Source organism: Phyllostomus hastatus, unplaced genomic scaffold, assembly GCF_019186645.2.
Source record: "Phyllostomus hastatus isolate PE091 unplaced genomic scaffold, TTU_PhHast_1.1 phas_contig_210, whole genome shotgun sequence".
Taxonomy (NCBI): Eukaryota; Metazoa; Chordata; class Mammalia; order Chiroptera; family Phyllostomidae; genus Phyllostomus; species Phyllostomus hastatus.
Window position 1 is genome coordinate 36,302,464 of NW_025333737.1, and position 21,222 is coordinate 36,323,685.

At 66.1% G+C, this 21,222-nt stretch overlaps 1 protein-coding gene across 9 annotated transcripts in view; it reads left to right on the forward strand.

The window, feature by feature from the left end:
- SEPTIN9 (septin 9) overlaps positions 1 to 11,133 on the forward strand; it is a 129,500-nt gene extending 118,367 nt beyond the window's left edge. For all 9 annotated transcript variants that reach the window (XM_045835766.1, XM_045835763.1, XM_045835764.1 and 6 more), the window contains 9 exons: positions 2,336 to 2,527; positions 3,572 to 3,703; positions 4,060 to 4,141; positions 4,395 to 4,532; positions 4,760 to 4,877; positions 5,658 to 5,753; positions 5,963 to 6,059; positions 8,442 to 8,493; positions 9,394 to 11,133. In XM_045835766.1, the coding sequence (XP_045691722.1) occupies positions 2,336 to 2,527; positions 3,572 to 3,703; positions 4,060 to 4,141; positions 4,395 to 4,532; positions 4,760 to 4,877; positions 5,658 to 5,753; positions 5,963 to 6,059; positions 8,442 to 8,493; positions 9,394 to 9,523 (1,037 nt within the window). In that variant the 3' untranslated portion in view covers positions 9,524 to 11,133. The remainder of the gene's footprint in view (positions 1 to 2,335; positions 2,528 to 3,571; positions 3,704 to 4,059; positions 4,142 to 4,394; positions 4,533 to 4,759; positions 4,878 to 5,657; positions 5,754 to 5,962; positions 6,060 to 8,441; positions 8,494 to 9,393) is intronic.
- The last annotated feature ends 10,089 nt before the right edge of the window (positions 11,134 to 21,222 follow it).

Below are 21,222 nucleotides of genomic sequence, written 5' to 3' on the forward strand. Positions count from 1 at the left end.
GGCCGGGCCAGCTGCCCCCGGCCTGTGGGCTTAGTGAACGGGCCGGGGCTCAAAGGGGCACCTGCAGAGAGCGACTTCCGGGATGGCCTGCCCCCCCTGCAGGACCACCCCGGCCGGGGGAGGTCAGAGCTGCTCTCACGGGGCACTTCGGGGCAGCCCCGGGCACAGGACGCTCGGGCCCGAGGGCGGCGTCCTGGCCGTGGCTGCCCCCCGAGCGCACGGCACTCACAGAACTGTGGGGTTCTTTCCAGCCCCACTGGCCGGGCTGCATCCTCCCTGACACGGCAGCCCGAGGGGCTGCGACCCCCGCCCCACGCAGCGCACCCGCTTAGAGGGCACCGTCCACGCTCCGTGTCCTGCGGCCACCCCCCCCATCTGGCTGCAGCATGTGCTCATCCTGTGGCGTTCCGTGGCCGGGCTGGCGTCTGTGGGCCCGCGGGCTGTGGAGGGGTGTGCAGGATGGACGGAGCCCGCCAGGGGCTCCCGGGGGGAGGCCGAGCGGACCCGCCTGGGCGGAGGGAGGGGGCTTTGCTGGGCCGTCATTGTCCCTTCCCAAGCAGGGCCCCGGCGGGCCGGGTGTTGGCTTTGGTTCGGGTGTCTGCCGTGGACAGTTGTGCCTGCGGCCGGCCGGGCGGCTGCTCCCCGGACGTGCAGGGGAGCGAGGGGGACGGTTCAGGGTCTCCCTGCCCCGAGGCCTGCTGGGGAGGGGCGTGTGGGGGCGGGCTGGGGAATGTCTCCCAGCCCCGCAGACAGATGGAAGCAATTTTCAGTCACGTGGGCAGGGCAGGGCGGAGCCTCGCCCCACGAGGCGGCCGCGTCCGTGTCCAGGAAGCTGCCCCGTGGCCCCATGTGGGGCCAGATGCTGCTCTTGTCTTTGTTCTCGTTGGGAGCAGCAGGGCCGGGCGAGGGTTTCGGGGGAGGGAGTCGGCCCCTCCGGCGAGTGGCGGTCCTCGTCCCCCTCCTGGGTCCTGGGCGGTCACGTGGTCCCCCTGCTGTCCCTCGCCTTCCCTGGCCTGGGGGCGGGCAGCGTGGGCCTGGGGGCTCCTGGCTCTCTTACCTGCGTTGCTGTTTTGTCGGTCCCTCGGTTCTCCGAGGTAGGGTCCCCTGTGGGACCCCGGTTTCTGGGACCGGGCGGCCGGCCGTCCTGGCACCTTCCCCGCCTGCAGCCCTGCTCGAGGCCTGGGCGCCGGGCAGTGGGGATTTGGCGGCCACAGGGGGTCGCTGCACCCACCGGGGGCCTGTGGTTGGGTAGAGTTGGTGGTTTCCCCAGGAAGTGGAAATGCAGTTTCCTGGAGACTCGGCACTGACCTCCTGGCCTGGCGCCCCGTGTCCTGGGCTTCCCGGGGCCCGGCAGGAGCGGGCGGTCTGGAGGGCACGGTCAGGGGCGATGCCCAGGGAACCCGCCAGCCCCTCCTGCGGGTGTCAGGACACGCTGCGAGGTCACCCCGAGCTCAGGGTGCAGCTGGGGAGACTGGGGAGCCGCCCTGGGAGTGGGACAGGCGGGGAGGACACACCTCAGGTCCCCAGGGGCGTCGTCTGGGGACTCTGACCAGGGCATGTGGGCGGGGCAGGGGCTGTCTCGGGGGCGGGGCTGCAGAAAGGAGGGAGGCGTGGCCTGCAGACCGCGGGAGCCTGAGATTTCTCACCCAGCCCTACCTGTCTGCTCGTCCGCCGACCCGAAAGCAGAACCTCATCCTGGCCTCACGGTGGGGCCGGCGGAGGAAGTGGCCACCTGGACCCAGTGGGGCGGGGCCATGCCTGGGCGCTGCTTCCCCTGGAGCGGCCGAGCTGGGGAGTGGGGTGGCTCTGCACCCGGGGGCCCACTGGGCTCTCCTGCCGCCCCAGGGCTGGGGCGGGGGCACGTGGGGTGGAACGCACCTCACCCAGGAGGGAGCGGCAGGGCATGGGGACAGGCGCCGGGGCCTCCTCTCCGTTTCCACGAGGCCGTCCTGGCCTGCGTCCCGGCCCAGGCTGTGTCCCCTGCGGGGCCCCCGAGGCCCTGCAGGCGGCAGCAGGCGGCGGGGTGTCTGTGAGGCGGGTGAGGGAGACGCAGAGGCCCACTGTGTGCCCCGGGCCCTGTCCTCCCGGGAGTGGTTCTCCAGGGCGAACCCCGGGTGGTGGGGAGATGGGGGTCCGGGGTCAGCCCTGCCCCGGAGACAGCTCTGAGGGTCTGCGGTGGTGCTCTTCGGGCTCCGGTGTTCCTCGGGGACCCCCTGGGCAGGCGGGCCTCGGTTTTCCCAGCTGAGAAATGGGGCCGGTGGTCGGGGCCACCTGAGGGTGCAGGTTCCGGCGGGCGCCTGCGGGTGGCCTGACGCCTCTGCCCGTCCTTCCCCAGCCACTGAGGCGGCTCCCGGCTGCGCTGGCGACATGGCCGACACCCCCCGAGATGCCGGGCTCAAGCAGGCCCCCGCCCCGCGGAACGAGAAGGCCCCCGCGGACTTCGGCTACGTGGGGATCGACTCCATCCTGGAGCAGATGCGCCGGAAGGCCATGAAGCAGGGGTTCGAGTTCAACATCATGGTGGTCGGTGAGTTCCGCGCCCCGGGCCCCGTCTCCGCTTCTGTGACCCCGGGGCGGGGGGTGGGGCAGACCCAGCCTGTGGGGCGGGTGGCATCGTGGGTGTGCCCACGTGCCTGCCTGAGGGTCCCAGCTCCTCAGAGGGGCCGCTGCCCCGCCCTCCAGAGTCCCGGGGATTGCTCAGGAAGGGCGGTGCTGGCTGGGCAGGCGCTGGGTCAACCAGTGGCTGCCCCCTTTCAGCTTCTGCTGAAGCAGCCCCCTGGTTCCCGTATGAACCCTGGCCTTCCAGCCCCGTGCAGGGCTGACCCCTGCCCAGCAGGCCTGGCTGGAGGCTTCCTGGCGGCCCCCGGAGAGTGGGATGGTTGTGGGTGCTTGGGTGGTGGTGGCGATGGAGATGAAAATGCCAGTGACCCTGGGGTGGACTTTGAGATGTCCCACTGACACCTCCCAGACGTCGGGGGCTGTGGCTAGGACACGTGAGATGGCACCTGGTCTGAGCCTCTGGCCGGAACACAAACACGCAGGCAGGGGGAGGGAGTGGACGGAGGGGCAGCCAGTCCCGGGCTGCTCAGCAGTGGCCAGGGGGTGCTGACACCGGCCGCCTGTCCGCAGGGGGCACACGCTTTCCCTCGAACGCCCCTCAGAGTTGGACCATCGGTGCAATGTTGTGTCAGAGACGTGCTGGTGCAGCTCAGGGCAGGGAAGGCAGCCGGGCGGGGCTTCCAGGCTGCAGCCATGTGCACACGCATGTGTGTGTGTGTGTGCTCGTGGGCCTGTGTGCTCCGTGCCGAGGGGACTCTGGGCAGAGCTTTTCCTGTGAGCCCCACGTGGGGCTCAGGATGGAGCTGGGACCTGCGTGCCCGGGGTTGGCGGGCCCCTGTGGTCAGAAGGCCTGGGGTCCGGCCATGCGCTATGGGCGCCGGACCGCTATCCAGCTCTCCCTGATCCCGGGCGCCCGCCAAGAGGGGGAGCCCCGGCGTCACTGAGTTGCAGGGCCCGTGAACCCCTGGCCAGAGCCCCGCCGACCCCCGCCGACAGCCCCTTCTCTCCCCAGGGCAGAGCGGCCTGGGGAAGTCCACCTTGATCAACACCCTCTTCAAATCCAAGATCAGCCGGAAGTCGGTGCAGCAGCCGGCTGCAGAGGAGCGCATCCCTAAGACCATCGAGATCAAGTCCATCACGCACGGTGAGTGCCGGCCGGGGCCCTGGGCCGGGCACTCTCGGCGGCCACCCTGCTGGGCGTGTTAGCTGTGGGTCCCCGGCGAGGGGCCAGCCCTCCGGGACCCCTGAGCTCTCACTCACAGAGACAGCCCAGTTGTCCACCGGAAATCATGGGCGTCAATGCCACCAGCTCCCGCTGGACTTCTGTGCTGGCGGCTCTCGTGCCCCTGGTGTAAACTAGGGCATCATCGCTGGTCACTCTGGGGCACCCCGAGTGGGCCTCGTTGGGGCGGGGCTGGCTGGGCAGCCGGGGGCCCAGCCCACGGGCGAGTCAGGCCCTGGGCCTGCCCCTTAGCTCGGTGGGTGCTGTGACCCCCGCAGATATCGAGGAGAAGGGCGTCCGCATGAAGCTGACGGTCATCGACACGCCGGGCTTTGGGGACCACATCAACAACGAGAACTGGTGAGGGCTTGGGGACCCCCAGGTTTGTGGGGGCCGCTCCTCGGGCGGAGAAACACAAACAGGCGCTGCTGAGCCCTGAGAATCTGGCCCCTCCCCACCCACCCCTGAGGTCAAGGTCAAAGAGGAGGTTTGTCCCTGCTCACAGTCACAAGCCCTGGCATGTACGCCGGGCTCTGGGACTGGGTGGCCCGGGTGGGGGCGGGGGCGGGGGTGGCCCTGAGCCAGGCGGGAGCTGACCGGCCCCCGCCCGCAGCTGGCAGCCCATCATGAAGTTCATCAACGACCAGTACGAGAAGTACCTGCAGGAGGAGGTCAACATCAACAGGAAGAAGCGGATCCCGGACACGCGTGTGCACTGCTGCCTGTACTTCATCCCGGCCACCGGACACTCGTATGTGCCCCGCGGGGCCGTGTGCTGGGGGCGGTGCCCTTGTGTGCGACCCCGTGTCGCCCTGCCGTCCACCCTGGGCGTGGAGAGCCCAGGACCGGGCCCCTGGGTGCTCCCCAGGCTCCCTCTGGGCCCGAGGCGGGTGACATCCTGCCTGCTGCGCTCCCCCTTCCTGTCCCTGTTCCTGTCCCTGTTCCGCCCACCACTCTCTCGTCCTCGTCCCCTTCCAGCCTCAGGCCCCTGGACATCGAGTTCATGAAGCGCCTCAGCAAGGTGGTCAACATCGTCCCGGTCATCGCCAAGGCCGACACGCTGACCCTGGAGGAGAGGGTCTACTTCAAACAGCGGGTAGGGCTCCGCCGCCACCTGGCCACCGGCCCCCCACCCCTCGGCGGGAGCCAGGCCCGCCCGCAAGGGGCCCCGGGCACAGCGTGCCAGGTCTCCGTTAAGTGGGAGAGGAAGTCGGAGGTGGGGGGGCCTCCACCGAGGAGGGGACAGTCTCCGTGCAGGGGACAGGTGGCCGCCTCTTCCTCCTCTGCTGCAGTTGCAGTGCCGGCTGTGTGGGGAGGGCTGGCTGAGCGGGAGGGGCACGTCAGGGCCACCTGGGAGCTCGAAAACCGCGGCGCTGGGCCCCGGCAGGGCCTCTGCCCCAGGTGCCTGGGGTTTTCCCAGCATGTTTTGGGGAGCCCCCTTGCAGGGGGCATGTCTGTGGGGATGTGTCGACTGGACATCTGGGTGGGGCACCTGTCCCTGCAAAGGGAGGTGACAGTTCAACGCCAGCAGGTGTGCGCTGGGCTGCAGGCAGGACCCGGGCAGGCACTTGAGGCCGCAGTGACAGGGGTGCCTGGTAGAGCTTAGTGGGGGTGGGGGCTCGGCCACTTGAGGGTGATGAGCTGGAGAGGGAGGCTGGGAGACACTGGGGACAGCGACCCAGGTCCCTGGGCAGCTGCAGGTCTGCAGTCAAGGCACAAGAGCTGGAGAACATCAAGGTCACCGGCTCTCCAGAGCCCGCCCTTGACCCCGAGCCTGGGGCCGCTGGCGCTGGAGGTCACAGGAAGGGCAGGCACCGTCGCGCAGGTCCAGCTTGCCGCTGGACGGTGCCCACACGTCTCCCCTCTGCGTCCCCAGATCACCGCTGACCTGCTGTCCAACGGCATCGACGTGTACCCCCAGAAGGAGTTCGACGAGGACGCGGAGGACCGGCTGGTGAACGAGAAGTTCCGAGTGAGTGAATCGCCCCGGACGCCGGTCCTGCCGGAGGGCGTGGGGGGGGTCTTCCTGCCCCACCGGGGGTCTGAGGAAAGGCCGGGGGGGGGGGGGGCTGGCAGGGGTGGGAGCCCCAGTGTCCACAGTGGCCCTCTCGGGTCACTGCTGCTCCCGGGGCCCACACGTGACCCGTGCCCACTGCCCGCCCTCCCTCCCTCCCCCCGCAGGAGATGATCCCGTTCGCCGTGGTGGGCAGCGACCACGAGTACCAGGTGAACGGGAAGCGGATTCTCGGCCGGAAGACCAAATGGGGCACCATCGAAGGTAACTCACTGCCCAGCCTGCGCCCGGGGCCGCACGCTAAAGCCACCTCTGCCCACCGCCCCCCACCCCCAGCTCTGGGGCTGCCCATCAGGGCCTGGGGTGGGGGGGCACCCTCAGAACCTCGTCCCTTCCTTTGCCCCCCTCCCAGCCGCCAGGAGGGGCCCACCCGGGTCCTCCAGGGCGGGGAAGTGTCCAGGGAGGAAGGGCAACTCGGGCACTGCTGATTGCTGGGTCCAGCAGCTGTGTGGCCCTGGACACACTGGGAGCCTCTGGGCTAGGAAAGGGCTGGGCTGCAACTCCGCCCGGCCCTGGCAACCACCAGATGGCGCTCTCTCCCCTCCCCCCAACACACACGCACAAATCCCCAGGACCTCCGCGGCGGGCGTGGTGTCCTGGGCCTGTTGTGACAAATGAGCACAGACAGGGCGGCCGACAACAGAAATTTGTTCTCTCGTGGTTTTGGAGGCCAGGTGTCCTAAATCAAGGCGTGGGCAGGGCCAGAGCCTTCTGGAGGCTGGAGGGAGAATCTGGCGTGCGGGCCTCTCTCCTGACGGCCTCGGCTCGCGGCCCCATCCCAGCTCCCTGCTCAGCCTTCCGTGCGTCTGTCTCCCCCTCTCCCGAAGGCTTCAGGTGTCGGCTCAGGGCCCACGGTTCTTCTCCCAGATGCCTCCCCGTTCCCAGTGCTGAGGGTTGGCCATGGGGCGTGATTTGGGGGGACACAGTGCTGCCCTCCTCAGGTGGTTACTCCCTAGGTGGGGTGAACCCAGGCATTTCCTGTGTCCCCCCCTCTGCTCCTCCCTGTGTAGACCGGAAAGGTGGGGGGCAGGTTAGAACGGACCCCTTGGCTCCCCGTTCCTCAGCTGAGAGGCCCTGGTAGAGGAGGAAGCGAGCGCACCAGGTCCCTGCTGCAGCCCCCACCCAGCTCTTTGGAGTCGGGCCGGCGTCTCCATTCCCCGGGGCCTCAGTCTTCTGCATCCGTGAAGTGGGCGCAGCGAGCCCAGATGTCAGGGAAGTGAGAGACTGTCCGACGACCACTGGAGCTTGGGGGGCAGAGAGGTCTAAGCAGCTAGTGATGACAAGAACTGCTGGGCGTCCAGCAGGCCCCCCGCCAGCCGGCTTGCTCTACGTTAAATCCTTGAAGCATTTGGGGCTGTGTCTGTCCCCTCCGGCAGGGCCAGGAAGAAGCCCACCCGGGCTCTGGAATCCGTGGGCCCACCCGTGCGGGCTCCAGCCTAGGGGAGGGTGGGGAGGCGCCCACGTCGGGCTGGCAGTGGGTGTTTCCAAGTCTGCCCTGAATCGCCTTTCTTTACTTCTCCCCTTGTCCGGGGGGGCCTTGACCCCCGGGGTGTCCCCGAAGGCCGCTTGCCTCCCTGCCCACTGAGGCAGTCTCAGCCCAGCCTGTCTTGGCCCCTCCTCTGTCATCTCCTCTCTTCCCAGAGTCCTGCTGCTCAGAACCTTTTTTACGAAGCCGTGTTTTGGAGGGAGGCCTCGGGGTTAGAGAGGGTCAGTCGGGAGGGACCTGGGAGGGCAGCACGGAGATGGACTGGCCTCTGCCGCCCCCTGGTGGCCAGCCCACAGCCAGCAATGGAAACAGGATTTGCTGGGAAGTTGAGCGAGGCTGGTGTTCCGTGTCTTGCACCCCAGTGGTGTCCCTGTCCCACCCGATCCGTGCCCTGTGCACTGTCTGTGCATTGTCCTGGTGCCGCCGGCTCCGTTTGGTGCCGTTGAAAGCAGCAGCAGCAGCCCCGTGGCGCTGTAAGGATGGTGGCCAGGTGGCAGTTGCTATGTCTCCGCCCCAGCCCAGAAGGGCCCGCTGCGTGCCAGCCCCCGGTCGGCCGTGTGTCGGGGGCTCCTGCCTCGCCCTCGTGTGCCCACCCCTCCCCCACGCCCTGTCCTTGTCCCCCGCCATCCTGAGGCGTCTTCCCGTCCTCGGAAAGCGCCTGCCGTGTTTTCGAGAGCAAGGTGAGCGTGGCGAAACTCACGGGCAGCTCAGCCCGCCCTCTCCCGCCCCTGAGAAGTGGGCGGCGGTTACTACCCCCATTTCCCAGATGAGGAAACCGAGGGTCAGAGAGGCCAGGAAGCATCTGTCCCTCGCTGTAGTGTGTTCTCTCTCTCTCTCTCTCTCTTGCTCTCTCTCGCTGAGCCTTGAGCTGGTTACCGTGCCATCTCCCCGGTTTTCCAGAACTTTCTGGAGAGCGGGAGCTGAGTCAGTATTCTCAGCACAGCCTCCCCAGCGCCTGCGAGGTGCCCTGTGCTCACGCGCCGGGCAGTGGCCGTCCCTGCCCACCTGCCGGGACTTGTCTTTAGACCAGAGCTGCCGGGGGGAGGGGCCGGGGGAGGGGCCCGCAGCCACACTAAAGCCCCCCTGTCTCCTCCCCTCAGTTGAGAACACCACACACTGTGAGTTTGCTTACCTGCGGGACCTCCTCATCAGGTGAGAGCGGGACTGTGCGGGGGTTGGGGGCTGGGGACCACAGTCCGGCTGTCTGCCCGCCCTCCCCCGGGGCGGGGAGCCCGGTTTCTGAGACACCTTCTTGAGAATAGAGCAAGTGAAAACCGGAGCCCCCTGGGTGGGAAGGGCTGAGCTGTGGTCAGGGTGAGCCCGCAGACCCGGGGCCCCAGGAGTCGGGCACTGGGTGGGGGGGGTCTCCCCAGCTCCCACCCCACCCTTTGACCTGGCCGTGTCTTCCCCGTGGTCTCCTTGAGCCCAGACAAGGAGCAGTAGACTGTCCTCAACCCATTAGAGAGGGTGGGGGGGGCGTGCAGTGCAGAGGGCGGGGCTCCCACTTCTCAGCCGGTGGGCGGATGGATGTTGGGGGTGAGGCATCTCTGGGGGGGGGGGACTCCGGGTTGGGGACCGGTGTTGGAGAGCCTGGCTGCGGAAGGACACCGGCCCCGGGCTCTTCCGACCCTCTTCCCACATCTGCCCCCTCTGCCCTGCGGATCGGCAGGGGAGGAGTCCCAGCCGGGACTAGCAGAGTTGGACCGCGCTCCCCCGAGGCTGTGGTCGCCTCCGCCCCGCCCCTGCCCCCGCACCCCTGGCCTCCAGCCCGGCACGTCCCAGCTGGAGGAGGGACACCCCAGCCCTGCCCACCTCCGCGTCTGCACCCAGCCCCCCCGTCCTGGCCACAGGCTTGACACAGAGAAGGGGGGACACGTTAGAACAGGGTCGTCCTGAGAGGGTTTGGGGTTGCCGTAGAGACTGCCCCTCCCCCAAGGCCAGCCCGGTTGCGCTTGGGCCTCCATCGCTGCTCAGGGGGGTTGGGGGTGGGGAGGGCGGCTGCCACAGCCCCGGGCCAGGCTGACACCTCGCGCCCCGCCCCCCGCGCCCCAGGACGCACATGCAGAACATCAAGGACATCACCAGCAGCATCCACTTCGAGGCGTACCGCGTGAAGCGCCTGCACGAGAGCAACATGTCCAACGGCGTGGACGACAAGGAGCCGGAAGCGCAGGAGATGTAGACCCGCCCCGCCCCAGGGCCCCGCCCCCCCAGGGCCCCGCCCCCCTCCCCGGCCTCTCCCGCCCCCCAGCCCGCCCACTGGCCCCATTTTCTCTCCTCTCCTTTTCTCCATTCGTCGTCGTCCTCCGCCCCACACCACGCCGCCATGGACAAGATAACGAGTCCCCCCCGAGTGTGATCGTTCCTGGCCGTGCCTAGGTCTGGGAGAGGCTGGACCACGGCCAGGAGAGGCGGGCAAGGGCCGGCCGAGTCCGTGCCCGGCCCGGACCCAGGCCCGGCTCCGGGGTCTGGAGGAGCAGCCTCCTGCTCTCGGTACCCGCCGCACCCCCACGCTGTCTCAGCCCCTGCAGCCCGCGGGGTTGTGCCCTGGGGGCATGGAGCCAGCAGGGGGGTGGGGCCCTGGAACCCTTTTCCGGCGCCACCTCCCTGCACAGCATGGGCCGTAGCTCAGACCACATAACCCAGAGAGCCCTCCTCGGACCCCTTGGCCCCCACCAAGGAGAGAAGAGCTAATCCCTCGAGACGCAGGTTGCCAATTGCTTAGGCGCGGTGAGGCCCGCCGGCCGCCGCCCGCCCGCCCGCCGGCCTGTGAGCTCGCCCGGAGCGGAAAGTGCCTTTATCGCAGACGCCCCCTCGAGCCTGCAGACGCCCAGCCGGCCCCTCGGTGGGTGGGGAAACGGGGGCCGGCTGGAGAGGAGCTGTGTCTTCGTCTCCCGGCTGTGCCCCTAGCTGGGATTTGATTGAGGGAGAAAAGGGATGCACCCCCCCACCCCCTGAGTCTTGGGAAGCTCTGAGCAAGTGAGTCTGGTGAGGGGGTGGAGGGAGGGAGGGAGGCGGTCCCGGAAAGAAGGTGGGGGGGCTGGGGGGGCCGCGGCCGGGTGTTCAGTGGTCGGAGTGGCTCGGTGCCTGCCCCGTGTGACTGGGCGTGTGCTTGTGTGTGTCCACCTGTCCGTCCGTCCGTCCGGACACCCGTTGGGTCCAAGATGGTCTGGTTAAATTCAGGCCCAGGCGGCCACCCCACCTGCACACCCAGCCGGGGAGACAGGAAGCTGGGCAACCCTGACTTCCTGTCATCCTGAGAGCACCTGGGTCCCTGCACCCCAGGGCCCATGGTCAAGACCCCCAAAGAGGGAGAGGTCAGGGGTCAGGTTGCACAGCCCACCGCTGGCCTCTTGTGCTCCCTGACCCTGCGGCTCCACGAGGGGACCCGTGGGGGCCGTCCACACGTGCGCAGCAGGCCCCGGGGGCTTCCACCTCGCAGAGGAAGGATCCCTTAGCAAACAGTTTACTTGCCGACTTGCCAAGTTTTTGCCAAAACCGTGACTTTGCAGGGCGTGCCTGCCCCCAGCACGGGGCCGGAGCAGCATGGGGCAGCTCCCCCCCCACCCACCCCCAGAGGGCACGCCCCTTCCAGCCCCCATGCCGCCGGGGCTCCGGCGTCCGGCCCCGGGATGCCTCTGCTTCCCTTCTCTGTAGCCAGAAAAATGGTTAGTTCCACGGGGTGTGTTCCGCAGTGGCCTTTTGCTATGTGCCTCCCGAGAAATCCGTCTCTTTTTGTATAAATAACAAAGTGTTGAAAATGTATTTCCTGAAATAAATGTTCCAAATGCAGACTTGGAAGGCTCGGGGTGGAGTTCTTCGCGGGCCTCCTGGTCCACGCCGCGGTGCTGGGGGGGCGGGGGAGGTGCTGGGCCTCACTCCGTCTTCTTCGGGGACGGAGAGGCACTCACGTGGGAGGGGGACGGAAAAGGGAGCATCAGACCGACACCCCAGGTGCCAGAGCCGTTGACAGATTCGCTCAGGGGGCTGCTTCTGTCGGGGCAGCCGTGGGCACTTAAAGCCATTGGACGGAAGCCTCGGGCCTGGTCAGCGTTTGGCGATAGTTTCAGCCAATTTCGCGTGTTGTCAGAGAACCGGGCTCCGAGGACACTGGCGTTCCAGAGCCAGCCCCCAAGAGCTTTCTCTGCACCTGCGGGGGGCGGGGCTTCCCAAGGCCGCCTCCCCTGCGTGGCTGCAGAGTTCCAACGAGCCAGAGCGCCCACGCAGTCGCGGGCTTGTCCAGCCCCTGCCCTGCGTGTGTCCCTGCCTTGCGTGAAGGCCCGGGGTGTGCCGGCTCCCCCTGGGCGGAAGCCAGAGGGAAGCTGGCCGACGGGGGGGCCTCCTTTCGGGTCCTCACTGGGGATGTCCCCCTCCCCATTCTAAACACGACCTTCTAACGACAAGAGGAGCATGCACAGCTCACAGACCATGTGGAAAACTCCAGGAAGAAACCCAGCATAAATGAAACGCCCCAGCCATCCTCCCCATCCCTGCGGTTTGGGGGTGCTGGGGGAGGGAGATGGGGCGTGCGGGAACGGGGAGCTGTGCAGACACCGGTGTGTGCAGCCGAGGAATTGGGAGGCACTGTGTCTCAGTCCCACCCTGCGGGGCCCCCACTCCCAGCAGGGTCCCACCCCCATTCTGTTGCAGCCTCTCCACCCGTCTCCCTGATGAGTAACTTTCTCAGAGTCCATCCCAGGAAGAAAGTCAAGTCCCCAAAGGACCTGCCACCGGGAGGGGTGGGGCTCAGTCCAGGCAGTCAGGGCCCCCCTGGGCGGTGGGGCTGGCGGCGGGGTTGGGGGGACGGCTATCCTTGTCCCTGGCCACAGTGGACACTGCTCAGAATCCAGATTCCACCCGGACTCTGGGCCCCATCCCCGCCCCACCACGTGGGTTCCTTCCCCGACTCTTCCTGGCCGCCCCCTGGTGCCCGGTCACCAGGAGCCCCAACTCCCAGGGCTCCGTTTGCAAAGATTCTCGCCCACATGGCCCCTCTGGAGAGGGCGCATCAGAGGCTGCCGAGTCCACTGCACAGAGGGGGAAACTGAGGCCACGGGCCACACAGCAGCGTGGTGAAGGGGCTGGACCCCACGTTTCCTCCCGCAGGGGCCTCACTCTGGGTGCCTCTTGGGCACCTCTTCTGCGCTGACATCCCGTCTGGGCAGGGCCCAGCTGGAGCACGGCCCCCTAGAATGGCACTGTGCTGGGCCACCTGTGGTCTCAGAGTGGGGAGTGTGGGGGCTGTGCCCACAAGAGACTCCGGCACACATGCATGCGCCCCCACCCCCGCCCCAGCAGCACAGGGGCCCTCACAGCCCGCTGGGCTGGGGCTTAGGTGTGGGGCTGCCCCCTGGACGGTGAGGGCGGGACCAACGCACTGAGGGGCAGGGCCGAGGGACAGGCCGGGAGATAACACAGGCATCGATTACACAGCCGGCATCAGGACACCAGCCTCACAGAGCCCAGCGATGGAGACCAGAGACCCCCGTCAGCACGCACCCAAATGGGCAAAGAAGAAAGAACCCCGACCGTCTGCAAACCTCCTGCAGCTCCGTTCTCGGGAGTCAGCCCCCTCCCCCGCCCCCAGGAAGGCTCGGAGAGGGCCCGGAGTGTCAGCCCGCGGCCCCCTGGGGGTCTCACCTCAGTTTTATTTCCCTAGAGGCTGCCCTCTCCAGCTGAGGCGTATGCCCCCCGACCCCCGCCCCACCCCCACCCCCCACCCCCGCCCACTGTTTTGCAGGCCCTGGGCCTGTGTTCGTTTGCAAAAGCCATCACGGGGCAGTGTTCTCAGGACGGCTTTGCATCCTGGTTCCTCCACCTGCCAGCTGGGTGACTCTGAGCCAGCCAGTGACTGAACGTAGGCCCGTGCCTCAGTTTCCCCACGTGAGACATGATGGTGAACTACCCAACACACAGGACGGTTTCGGTGGACCGTCCCACCGACGTTAGCCGTCGTCATTGCCAACGTCATCGTCACTGCTGCGAAGGGCGTGTCTGTGTCCCCCTCAGGTTCACGAGCTGGAGCCCTGCTCCCCGCCTGGATGGCACTGGAGGCGAGACTTTTGCGGGGATCAGGGTTAGATGAAGGCATGCGTGTGGGGCCCTCAGGGTGGGATCGGGGCCCTTCTGGGACCAGGAAGAGACTGGAGAGCTCTCTCTCCCTGCGTGCCTGCGCCCAAGAAAGGCCACTGGACACGCAGTGAGTGGGTGGCCGTCTGCAGCCAGGAAGCAGGCTCTAGCGGGAACTGGAGCTGCCAGAGTCTTGATCTCGGCTGCCCGGCCTCTGGAACTGCAGGAAGTAAATGTCTGCTTGGTCACAGCATTTTGTCAGAGCAGCCCAAGCCGACTAGGACATCATCAACACCAACACCACCACCACCACCACCATCAGCGTTAGCATCCAGAAGCAGCCATAGGAAGACCCTGCACTCGCCTCCTCTTGCTCCTCTGCCCTGGAGCCGAAGGAACGAAAGTAAACCCGAGGTCAAGGGCGGGCTGAGCTGATGCGTCCATCTGAGAGGCAGCTGAGTGTTTTGCAGCCCCCTCCTGCTGCGCCCCCTGCTGGCCGGACCTGTCCGCACAGGCTGGCTGCCTTCCCCGCTGGGTCTCGTCATGCCTTTCATACAATGAACTTAAAGTCCTGGCTGATAATTCCGGCGTCCCAGCCATCTGTGGGTCTGCTTCTAGCGATCATTTTTCTCTTGATTATGAGTTCCATTTTCCTGTTTCTTTTCATGTCTTACAATTTTTTAATTTCCCTCAGATGTCACGTGTGGAAAAACACTAGTGTGCAATATAAAGATATATTTTTAAAGACTGTATTTATTTATTTTTAAGAGAGAGGGGAAAGGAGGGAGAAAGGGAGAGAAACACCGATGTGTGGTTGCCTCTCGCACGCCCCCAACTGGGCACCTGGTCTGTAACCTAGGCATGTGCCCTGACTGGGAATCGAACCGGTGACCCTCATGGTTCTCAGGCTGGTGCTCAAGCCTCTGAGCCCCACCCGGCAGGGCGAATGTAAATATATTCCGCCTGGAAAAAGAACAAGCCCCCTCCTCCGTCAGACGTGAGTTCAGGCGGGGTGGGGGGTGGGGGTTGAGCACCCGGAAGGGAAAGCCAGCAAGAGGGGCTTTCGTCCCGGGACACGAATGTCACTCAGTGGGAGGGGCGGAGCCAGTCCAACAGTGCAGCTGAGTTGGGCCTGAGCTGCGGTTCCGTTCGCCACTCACTTCCGGGGCTGTGCCAGTGGGCGGGGTCAGGTCTTCCCTTACCTGCTGGGGGAGAATTGGCCAGCGGGAGAGGCAAGGAGTGCGCATGCGGGAAGGGTGGGCGGCCCAGTCTGCGTGCAGGGGGCACTCCAGGAGGCAGCGGGGGTTGTGTGTGCAGGGGGGTGAGCGCTACAGAACAGGGCCGTGTCCTGTGCAGGGAGGGAGGGAGGAAGGGAGGGAGGGAGGGAGGGGATTCGCAGGGACCCGGCGCTTACGCTGGAGGCTTTGAAGTCACAGCTGCAGACCGCGAGAGGAACAGGGGGCAGGGCCTGGCGTCGGACTGCTCCGAGGGCCGAAGCAGCGCCTCTGAAGACCCCACGGACATTTTCAGGACCCAAACCCGCTGGCCACGGGCCCCGCGCGGCTTCTGCACATTTGAACACTGCTTCCATCCCAGCTCCAAACCCACCGCGTGCGGCTTTGTTCCTCCAGGGGAATCCGCCAGATCTCCGAGTCCCAGCCTCACCCACAGAGCCGGGGGGGGGGCGGCCCGGGAGCCCCGCTCAGCTCCACGCGGGGCTCCTCACAGAGCTTTTTGGCTTTGTCAGCTCCAGACAGCCTTTGAAAACCCGGGGGTGTGTGTCTAATAAAGTTGGAGCTCTGTAATTTAGCAATTATTGTAACCCACACTTGTAATTTAGGGGGTTTCTCGTCATCCTTTGTACTGGCTCTCTCTTTTAAAGAGAGTGCCGCTTTAATAGCTCTGCCTTGAATGCGCCAAAGGCTGGTGCTCGCCCCCCACCCTTCCCCCACCCACCCCTCCCCCCACCCCCAGTCGGCCACGGAGCAGAGCTCACGGAAGTGGGCAGAACCCGCCGGCGCTGCGTTTCAGGGATTCTGACGGTGGATGTACCGCAGCTCCCGGCGGAAACGCGGCCTGCTCTTCGCCGCCTCCCAAGCTCGGAGTCCTGTTCGGTCGCCAGTGTGGACGGCAGCCACAGGGAGCCGTCACCTCCCTGTGTGCCCTGTGCCAGTGCGAAGCCAGTCTCTCTGCCAGCACGCACGATGCCCCCCCCCGCCCCCTCGGTGTCTTCTGTCGTGCCCGCCTCTGCTGACGGCCTTATTCCCCTGGGCGTGGCTGCACTTCCCCATGTGTTTGCCTGTCCTATAATTTGGGGGCAAAACCGGACATTGTAAGGAATATGTGGCAGTAACTCTGGATTCTGTTCATTTTTCTAATTCTTTTTTTCTGCCCGTGGGGTCTGCGGGCCCTGGGGGGGGGCGCTGCTCTTGCCTCCGTTCGGATTGTTGACTTTTCGGTCCGCCTTCCTGGAGGCCCCTCCGAGCCTGCCCCGCTGAAGGGCCAGCCAGGATTGGGCGAGTCTGGGCTCACGCACCCGAGCCCTGAGCCCGCGGCAGCCTGGTGGCTCTGGGGCTTCTCCCTGCAGCCCCAGGCCTGTCCGGGTGTCCCAGTGAGTGACATTCGTGTCCCTGGGACGAAAGCCCCTCTTGCTGGCTTTCCCTTCTGGGTGCTCAGCGCCCAACCCCCACCCCGCCTGAACTCACGTCTGGCTGCCGCCTCTTTGTCCCCTCGCCTTCCAGGCGAGGCTCCCGCTCAGACGGGCCCACTCCTTGCCACCTGCACCCACGGCCGCGCCTTTGGTGACCTGCAGGCCTGGCCCTTGGCTCACTTCGCTGCCGGCTGCCTGCCCATTCGGCCCAGATCCTGCACGGTGGGCCGCCCGAGGGCCAGCTCAGCCCCCTAATTGGTGGCAGGCGTCCTGAAGGCGGGGGTGCCGCGTGCCCTGCCCAGTCGGGTCCCCCCTCTGGCTGGAAGCATGGTGCGGGGGCTCAGGAGCGCCCTGCGCCCCCTGGGAAGTGGCTGTGACATCCGAGCACTTCCCACTCCAGATGGTCAAGTTCAGTCTGGCGCTTCTCCTGCCTGTCTGTTGCCAGGTTTCCGTGGCAGCGGCCCGACCCCTGGGACTCGAGTCAGGGAGGGGGTTTTGAATGGCGACAGCAGAATATTCTGGAGGAGGAAGGACCCTTCTTGCAAGGCTCTGTTCCGTTTTGTGGACAGAATGAACCTCCGAGGCGCTCTGAGCACCCCCGGGCCCGGGGCGGCCTCCCTGGGCTCCGGGGCAGAGAGCCTTTGGATTTCAAATCCACGCCGGCGCTGGGAAGATGGCGCCTGTGCCGGGGTCCTTCCGCCCCCCACGTGGATGCCAGGCCCGGCACCCCGCCTCCCTGGGCGAGTGAGTCCCCTGCGCCTCCCGGTCCTGGAGGGAGAAACCACCAGATCCGTTCGCGGAGCTCCGCCCCCGCCACGCCCCGCGCACAGCGCCACCTCTCCCTCCGCGCCCCTCCCGTCTCCCATGTGGGTCTTCCCCTGGTTGCATGACGTCGCCTTCATCAGAGCTAACTCGTGTCCTTGTAACATACAAGGATGTTTTAAAATCCCACCAGGAGGGCAGTAACGGGCTCCGGCTCTCTGGGTGGGAGGGGCACGGTGGGTCCCCTGGACGGTGCTGTCTCGCTCCCCCGCATCTCCCCACCTTGGGGCGCAGGACAGTGAGCCCCCCACGCCCGGAAACCCCACGGCCCCCTCCTGGAGAGGGTGGTGATGCCGGAGCCCCTGCTGGGCATGTGTGCAGCCGTGGGCAGCCAGCCGCTGTCCCGGCCCGTGTCTCTGGTGGCCCGTGGGCGGCTGGCTGGGCGGCCCTGCGGAATGCCCACGCACCCATTCCCCTGCAGGAGCGGGCTCCTTGGCAACCACCCTGCAGAACCTCCGGGAGCAGAGAGGGGCACCTCGGGGCGTGGCTGCTGCCCTGGGATTGGAGGGTGTGGGTGCAGCTGAAGTCCGGAGTGGTGGTGGGGGTGGGGGTGCAATTCTGAACCCGGGGGTCCCAGGGCGGTGAACCCCACCTGTCTGGGTGCCCAGGGGCAGCGGTGTGGTGCAGGGCAGCACAGTGCTGCTGCCGCTTTGCCCCGAGCCCAGACGACGCCCTCGGGGTGTGAGCGCGGTGTGTGTGTGGGGGGGGTGGGGTCCAAGGAGCGGGCGGGGGCTCTTGTTTCTGCCAAGCCCTTCCCTTAATGCGCTCCATGCAGAAGCCCCTCCAGTCCTGGGTGTGGGCCCTGGGGCCTCCCTCCCGCTTTTGGAGAAAACACGGCACACGGCAGTTTTGGAAAGAGAACAAACGTCGAGGGGAGGGGCAGCCAGCGTGGAGTGGAGTGGCCGCCCGAGGCAGGCAGGCGGGCAGCTGCCCAGTCCGTGCCCACAAACACAGTCCGGCTGCAGCCAGGAGTTCCCAATCTCCCTCTCCCCTCCCCGCCCCTGCCACTCCCACCCCCACCCCCACCCCGCAGAGTGGGAAGACCCTGAATCCTCGGGCCCAGCCACACCCGATGGCTGTGAGGGACACTTTCCCGCCTCGCTTCCTCGGGCCCCCACCCCGACATCACCACACTCCTCCCACAGCCTCCCAGGGTGACGTGGGGGCGGCAGGCACCGAAGTCACAGAGGGACAGGGAGAGAGTGGCTGCTGTTGGGCAGGGAGTCCCCCCACCCCCAGCAGGCAAGGGCCAGCGGGGCCAAGAGCTCAGGGAAGCCAGGGGCGGGGACAGGGCCCGCAAGGGGCCCACCAAGGCTTGGCGCAGAGCCGGATGGGGGCAGGGGCAGCAACAATAATAACGAATGACATAAACAGTGTGACAATCATCCAGAAGACGGGGGCAGGGCCACTGGGACTGCCCCTGTGGAGCCACACGGGAGAGAGACGCCCTCCCCTGGGAGCTGGGTGCCGCCCTTTCTCTCTGCTGCCGGAAGGGAGCACCTGGCAGGGGTCAGGGACCCGCCCCCCCGCCCCAGCGGTGCCTCCCCGGATGCACCCTCTGGCGCCAAGCTTGGTCCTAAGGCTGGCTGAGGCCCCGGGACCGTGCCCTTGGCCGTGACTGCTCTCCCGGCCCTTGGAGAGCCGGAGGGCAGAGCTGGCGGGGCCGCCTGCCTGGCACCATTAGGGGGACTGTCTGTCTTCCGGCCGCCGCTGCCATGGCTGGAGGGGAGGACGACAGCAGAGCAAGATGTTCCCGGTAGAGCTGGTGATGTGACCTGACAGCTGTCAGAAGGCCCTGGTCTCCTGCCTGCCCCACCCCCCAGCACCCGGTCCTGGAGGGGAGCCGCCCCTAAGAGCTGGGGGTGGCTGCTGCTGAGCCAGCAGAAGGGCTGGGGGAGGGGCAGGTGGGGGGCGGGCAGCGAGGGGGGGTGCTACCCCTGCGTGCCAGGCCCTGGGTGGGGCTGCCCTCTCCCCCCATATTCCTGGCCACCTCAAGGGGCATCTGAGGATGACCCCGGACTCAAGTCTGAAATTTCCTGGAATGTTCTCTCTGCCTTGGAGACATCTGTTTGATTTATTATCATTTTGAAATCGTCCTCTGGCATTGTTGTCCTTAAAGATAAGAAAAGCCAGTGGTCAGACTCAGGTGTCCTTCCCCCACCCCTCGGGTTCCCAGGAAGCCCCGCCCTCCCTGGGTGAGGTGGTACCGGCTGAGCTGAGTCCCCCGGAATTCACGTGTTAAAGCCGTAGCCCCCCCCCCCGGACCTCGGGGCGTGAGACCATGTGAAGTGAGGGTCTCCACAGAGGTGACCGGGCTAAACGGGGCCCTGCAGAGGGGCCCCAACCCAGTGTGACTGGCGTCATCAGAAGAGCTGATGGGGGCACAGGCACGCACTGGGGGCCGACCACCGTGTGGGCACGCGAGGAGGTGGGGGCCACGCTGGAGAGAGGCCCCAGCAGAAGCCGACCCTGACCTTGGCCTCCGCCCCCCAGGACTGCCCCCTAGGCCACCCCGGTGGTCTGGGGCGCCTTTTTGCGGCCGCCCGAGCTGACTCCCGCAGAGCCTGTTGAGAAGAACGGACCCAAAGCGGGTTTCTGAAGAGGCGTCCCGGGCCCCCAGAACCGTCCGCTCCGACCGGAGGGGAGTGGCCCCCTGGGTGTGCGTGCGGGGCCCCGCGGGGCGTTTCCACGGCCAGTCTTCACGCTCCGAGCCGCTGCCGGCCTCACTCCCCCTGCACACACACCAGTGGTTTCCTGAAGCACCATCTCGTTCTTATTTTTATTTTTGACTCCTCACCCGAGGATGCGTTTATTGGTTTGAGAGAGAGAAACATCAATGTGAGAGAGACATCCATCCGTTGCCTCCCACACATGCCTGACGGGGGTTCGAACCGGCAGCCTTCTGATGCACACACAGGATGATGCTCCAACCAACTGAGCCACCTGGCCAGGGAGTTTTTTTGGTATTATTATGTTTTAATCTCTAAAGCACGATTTTTTTTTGTTTTGTTTTGTTTTAAGATTTTATTTATTTTTAGAGAGAGGGGAAGGGAGGGAGAAAGAGAAGGAGAGAAACATCCATGTGTGGTTGCCTCTCGAGCGCCCCCTACTGGGGTCCTACCCTGCAACCCAGGCCTGTGCCCTGACTGGGAATCGAACTGGCGACCCTTTGATTCACAGGCTGGCACTCAATCCACTGAGCTACACCAGCCAAGGCTAAAACATGATTTTTTTAAAGGTGTTTGTACACCAGGGTGGGGTGGCGGCCCCTCCCACACCCGCCCCTGGTGTCCGGCGTAGCGCAAGGGGCGGTCACCGAGGCGTGCGGCGTCCTTGCTCTGACCACTTGGAGGGAGAGTCATCTGATTTGTAATAAATCTGTATGGCCGCGGAAGCTCAATGACCCCAGTGGCTGTAAAAATTAATTCTGTATCCTAAACACTGTTATAGAGCTTTCACAATGAATTGGCTTGTGGCCGTGTTGCTGTTTGGGAGCATGATTAGTAATTAGCGTAATCAAATAACACCACCGTAATAATAGTCCCCGCCTGCCTCCCGCCCTCCGCCGGCCTCGCGCGCCCGTCCGGGTCCGGGCTTGCGAGTGGGGTGTGGGGGTCGGAACCGCCTGCTGAGTCCGGGGGCCGCGGAAGATGCTTCCTTGGTGTTCCTCCGCGGTCCCCCTTTGCTCACTGTTTTTCTTTCTCTTCCAAAGCGCCGTGTACTCGTGAGGATAGCAAGACAGTTTTCTCTGGAAAGATCCTGCGGGAAGGCTAAGGACTCTGACATCTGTTTAGGGAGGAGGCGAGGGTCCCGGGACCACCTGCGACTGCCTGGGAGACGTGCAGCCCCCCTGCGCGGATGGGCATTTATCCCCCCCCCCCCACCCCAGGAAGCGAGTCAGTAGATTCCTGCAGACCTTCTGGAAGAATCCAGCCCCCAAATAATAGCAGCTAATGTTTCCTGAGGGGCGGGCGAGGGGGAGCGGACTGGCTGGGGTCCCTAAGCTGGCCCTCGGGGGGCCTGCTGGGGTAGATGGAGAAAATTCCAGAAGTCCAGGAGCTTGGATGAGGTCGACGGACGTCTTCCGTGGCAGGAGTCTGCCACCGAAACCCAGCGCCTCCTCCCCGCGTGACGGGAACCCACGCCCCCACGGGCTTCTCCGCCGCACTCTAGCCGCTGCGAACGCCGCAGAGCCGCCCTCGCGCTCATGCTTACCCAGAATTATGTGCGTTATCGAACCAGCCTGGATCGAGAAGCACATGTAACACCTTTAAAAGCATCGTGGGGACTGGCGTCACCCCCACCGGTCACTGCGGCCATTCTCGGTGTTGCATGGCCTG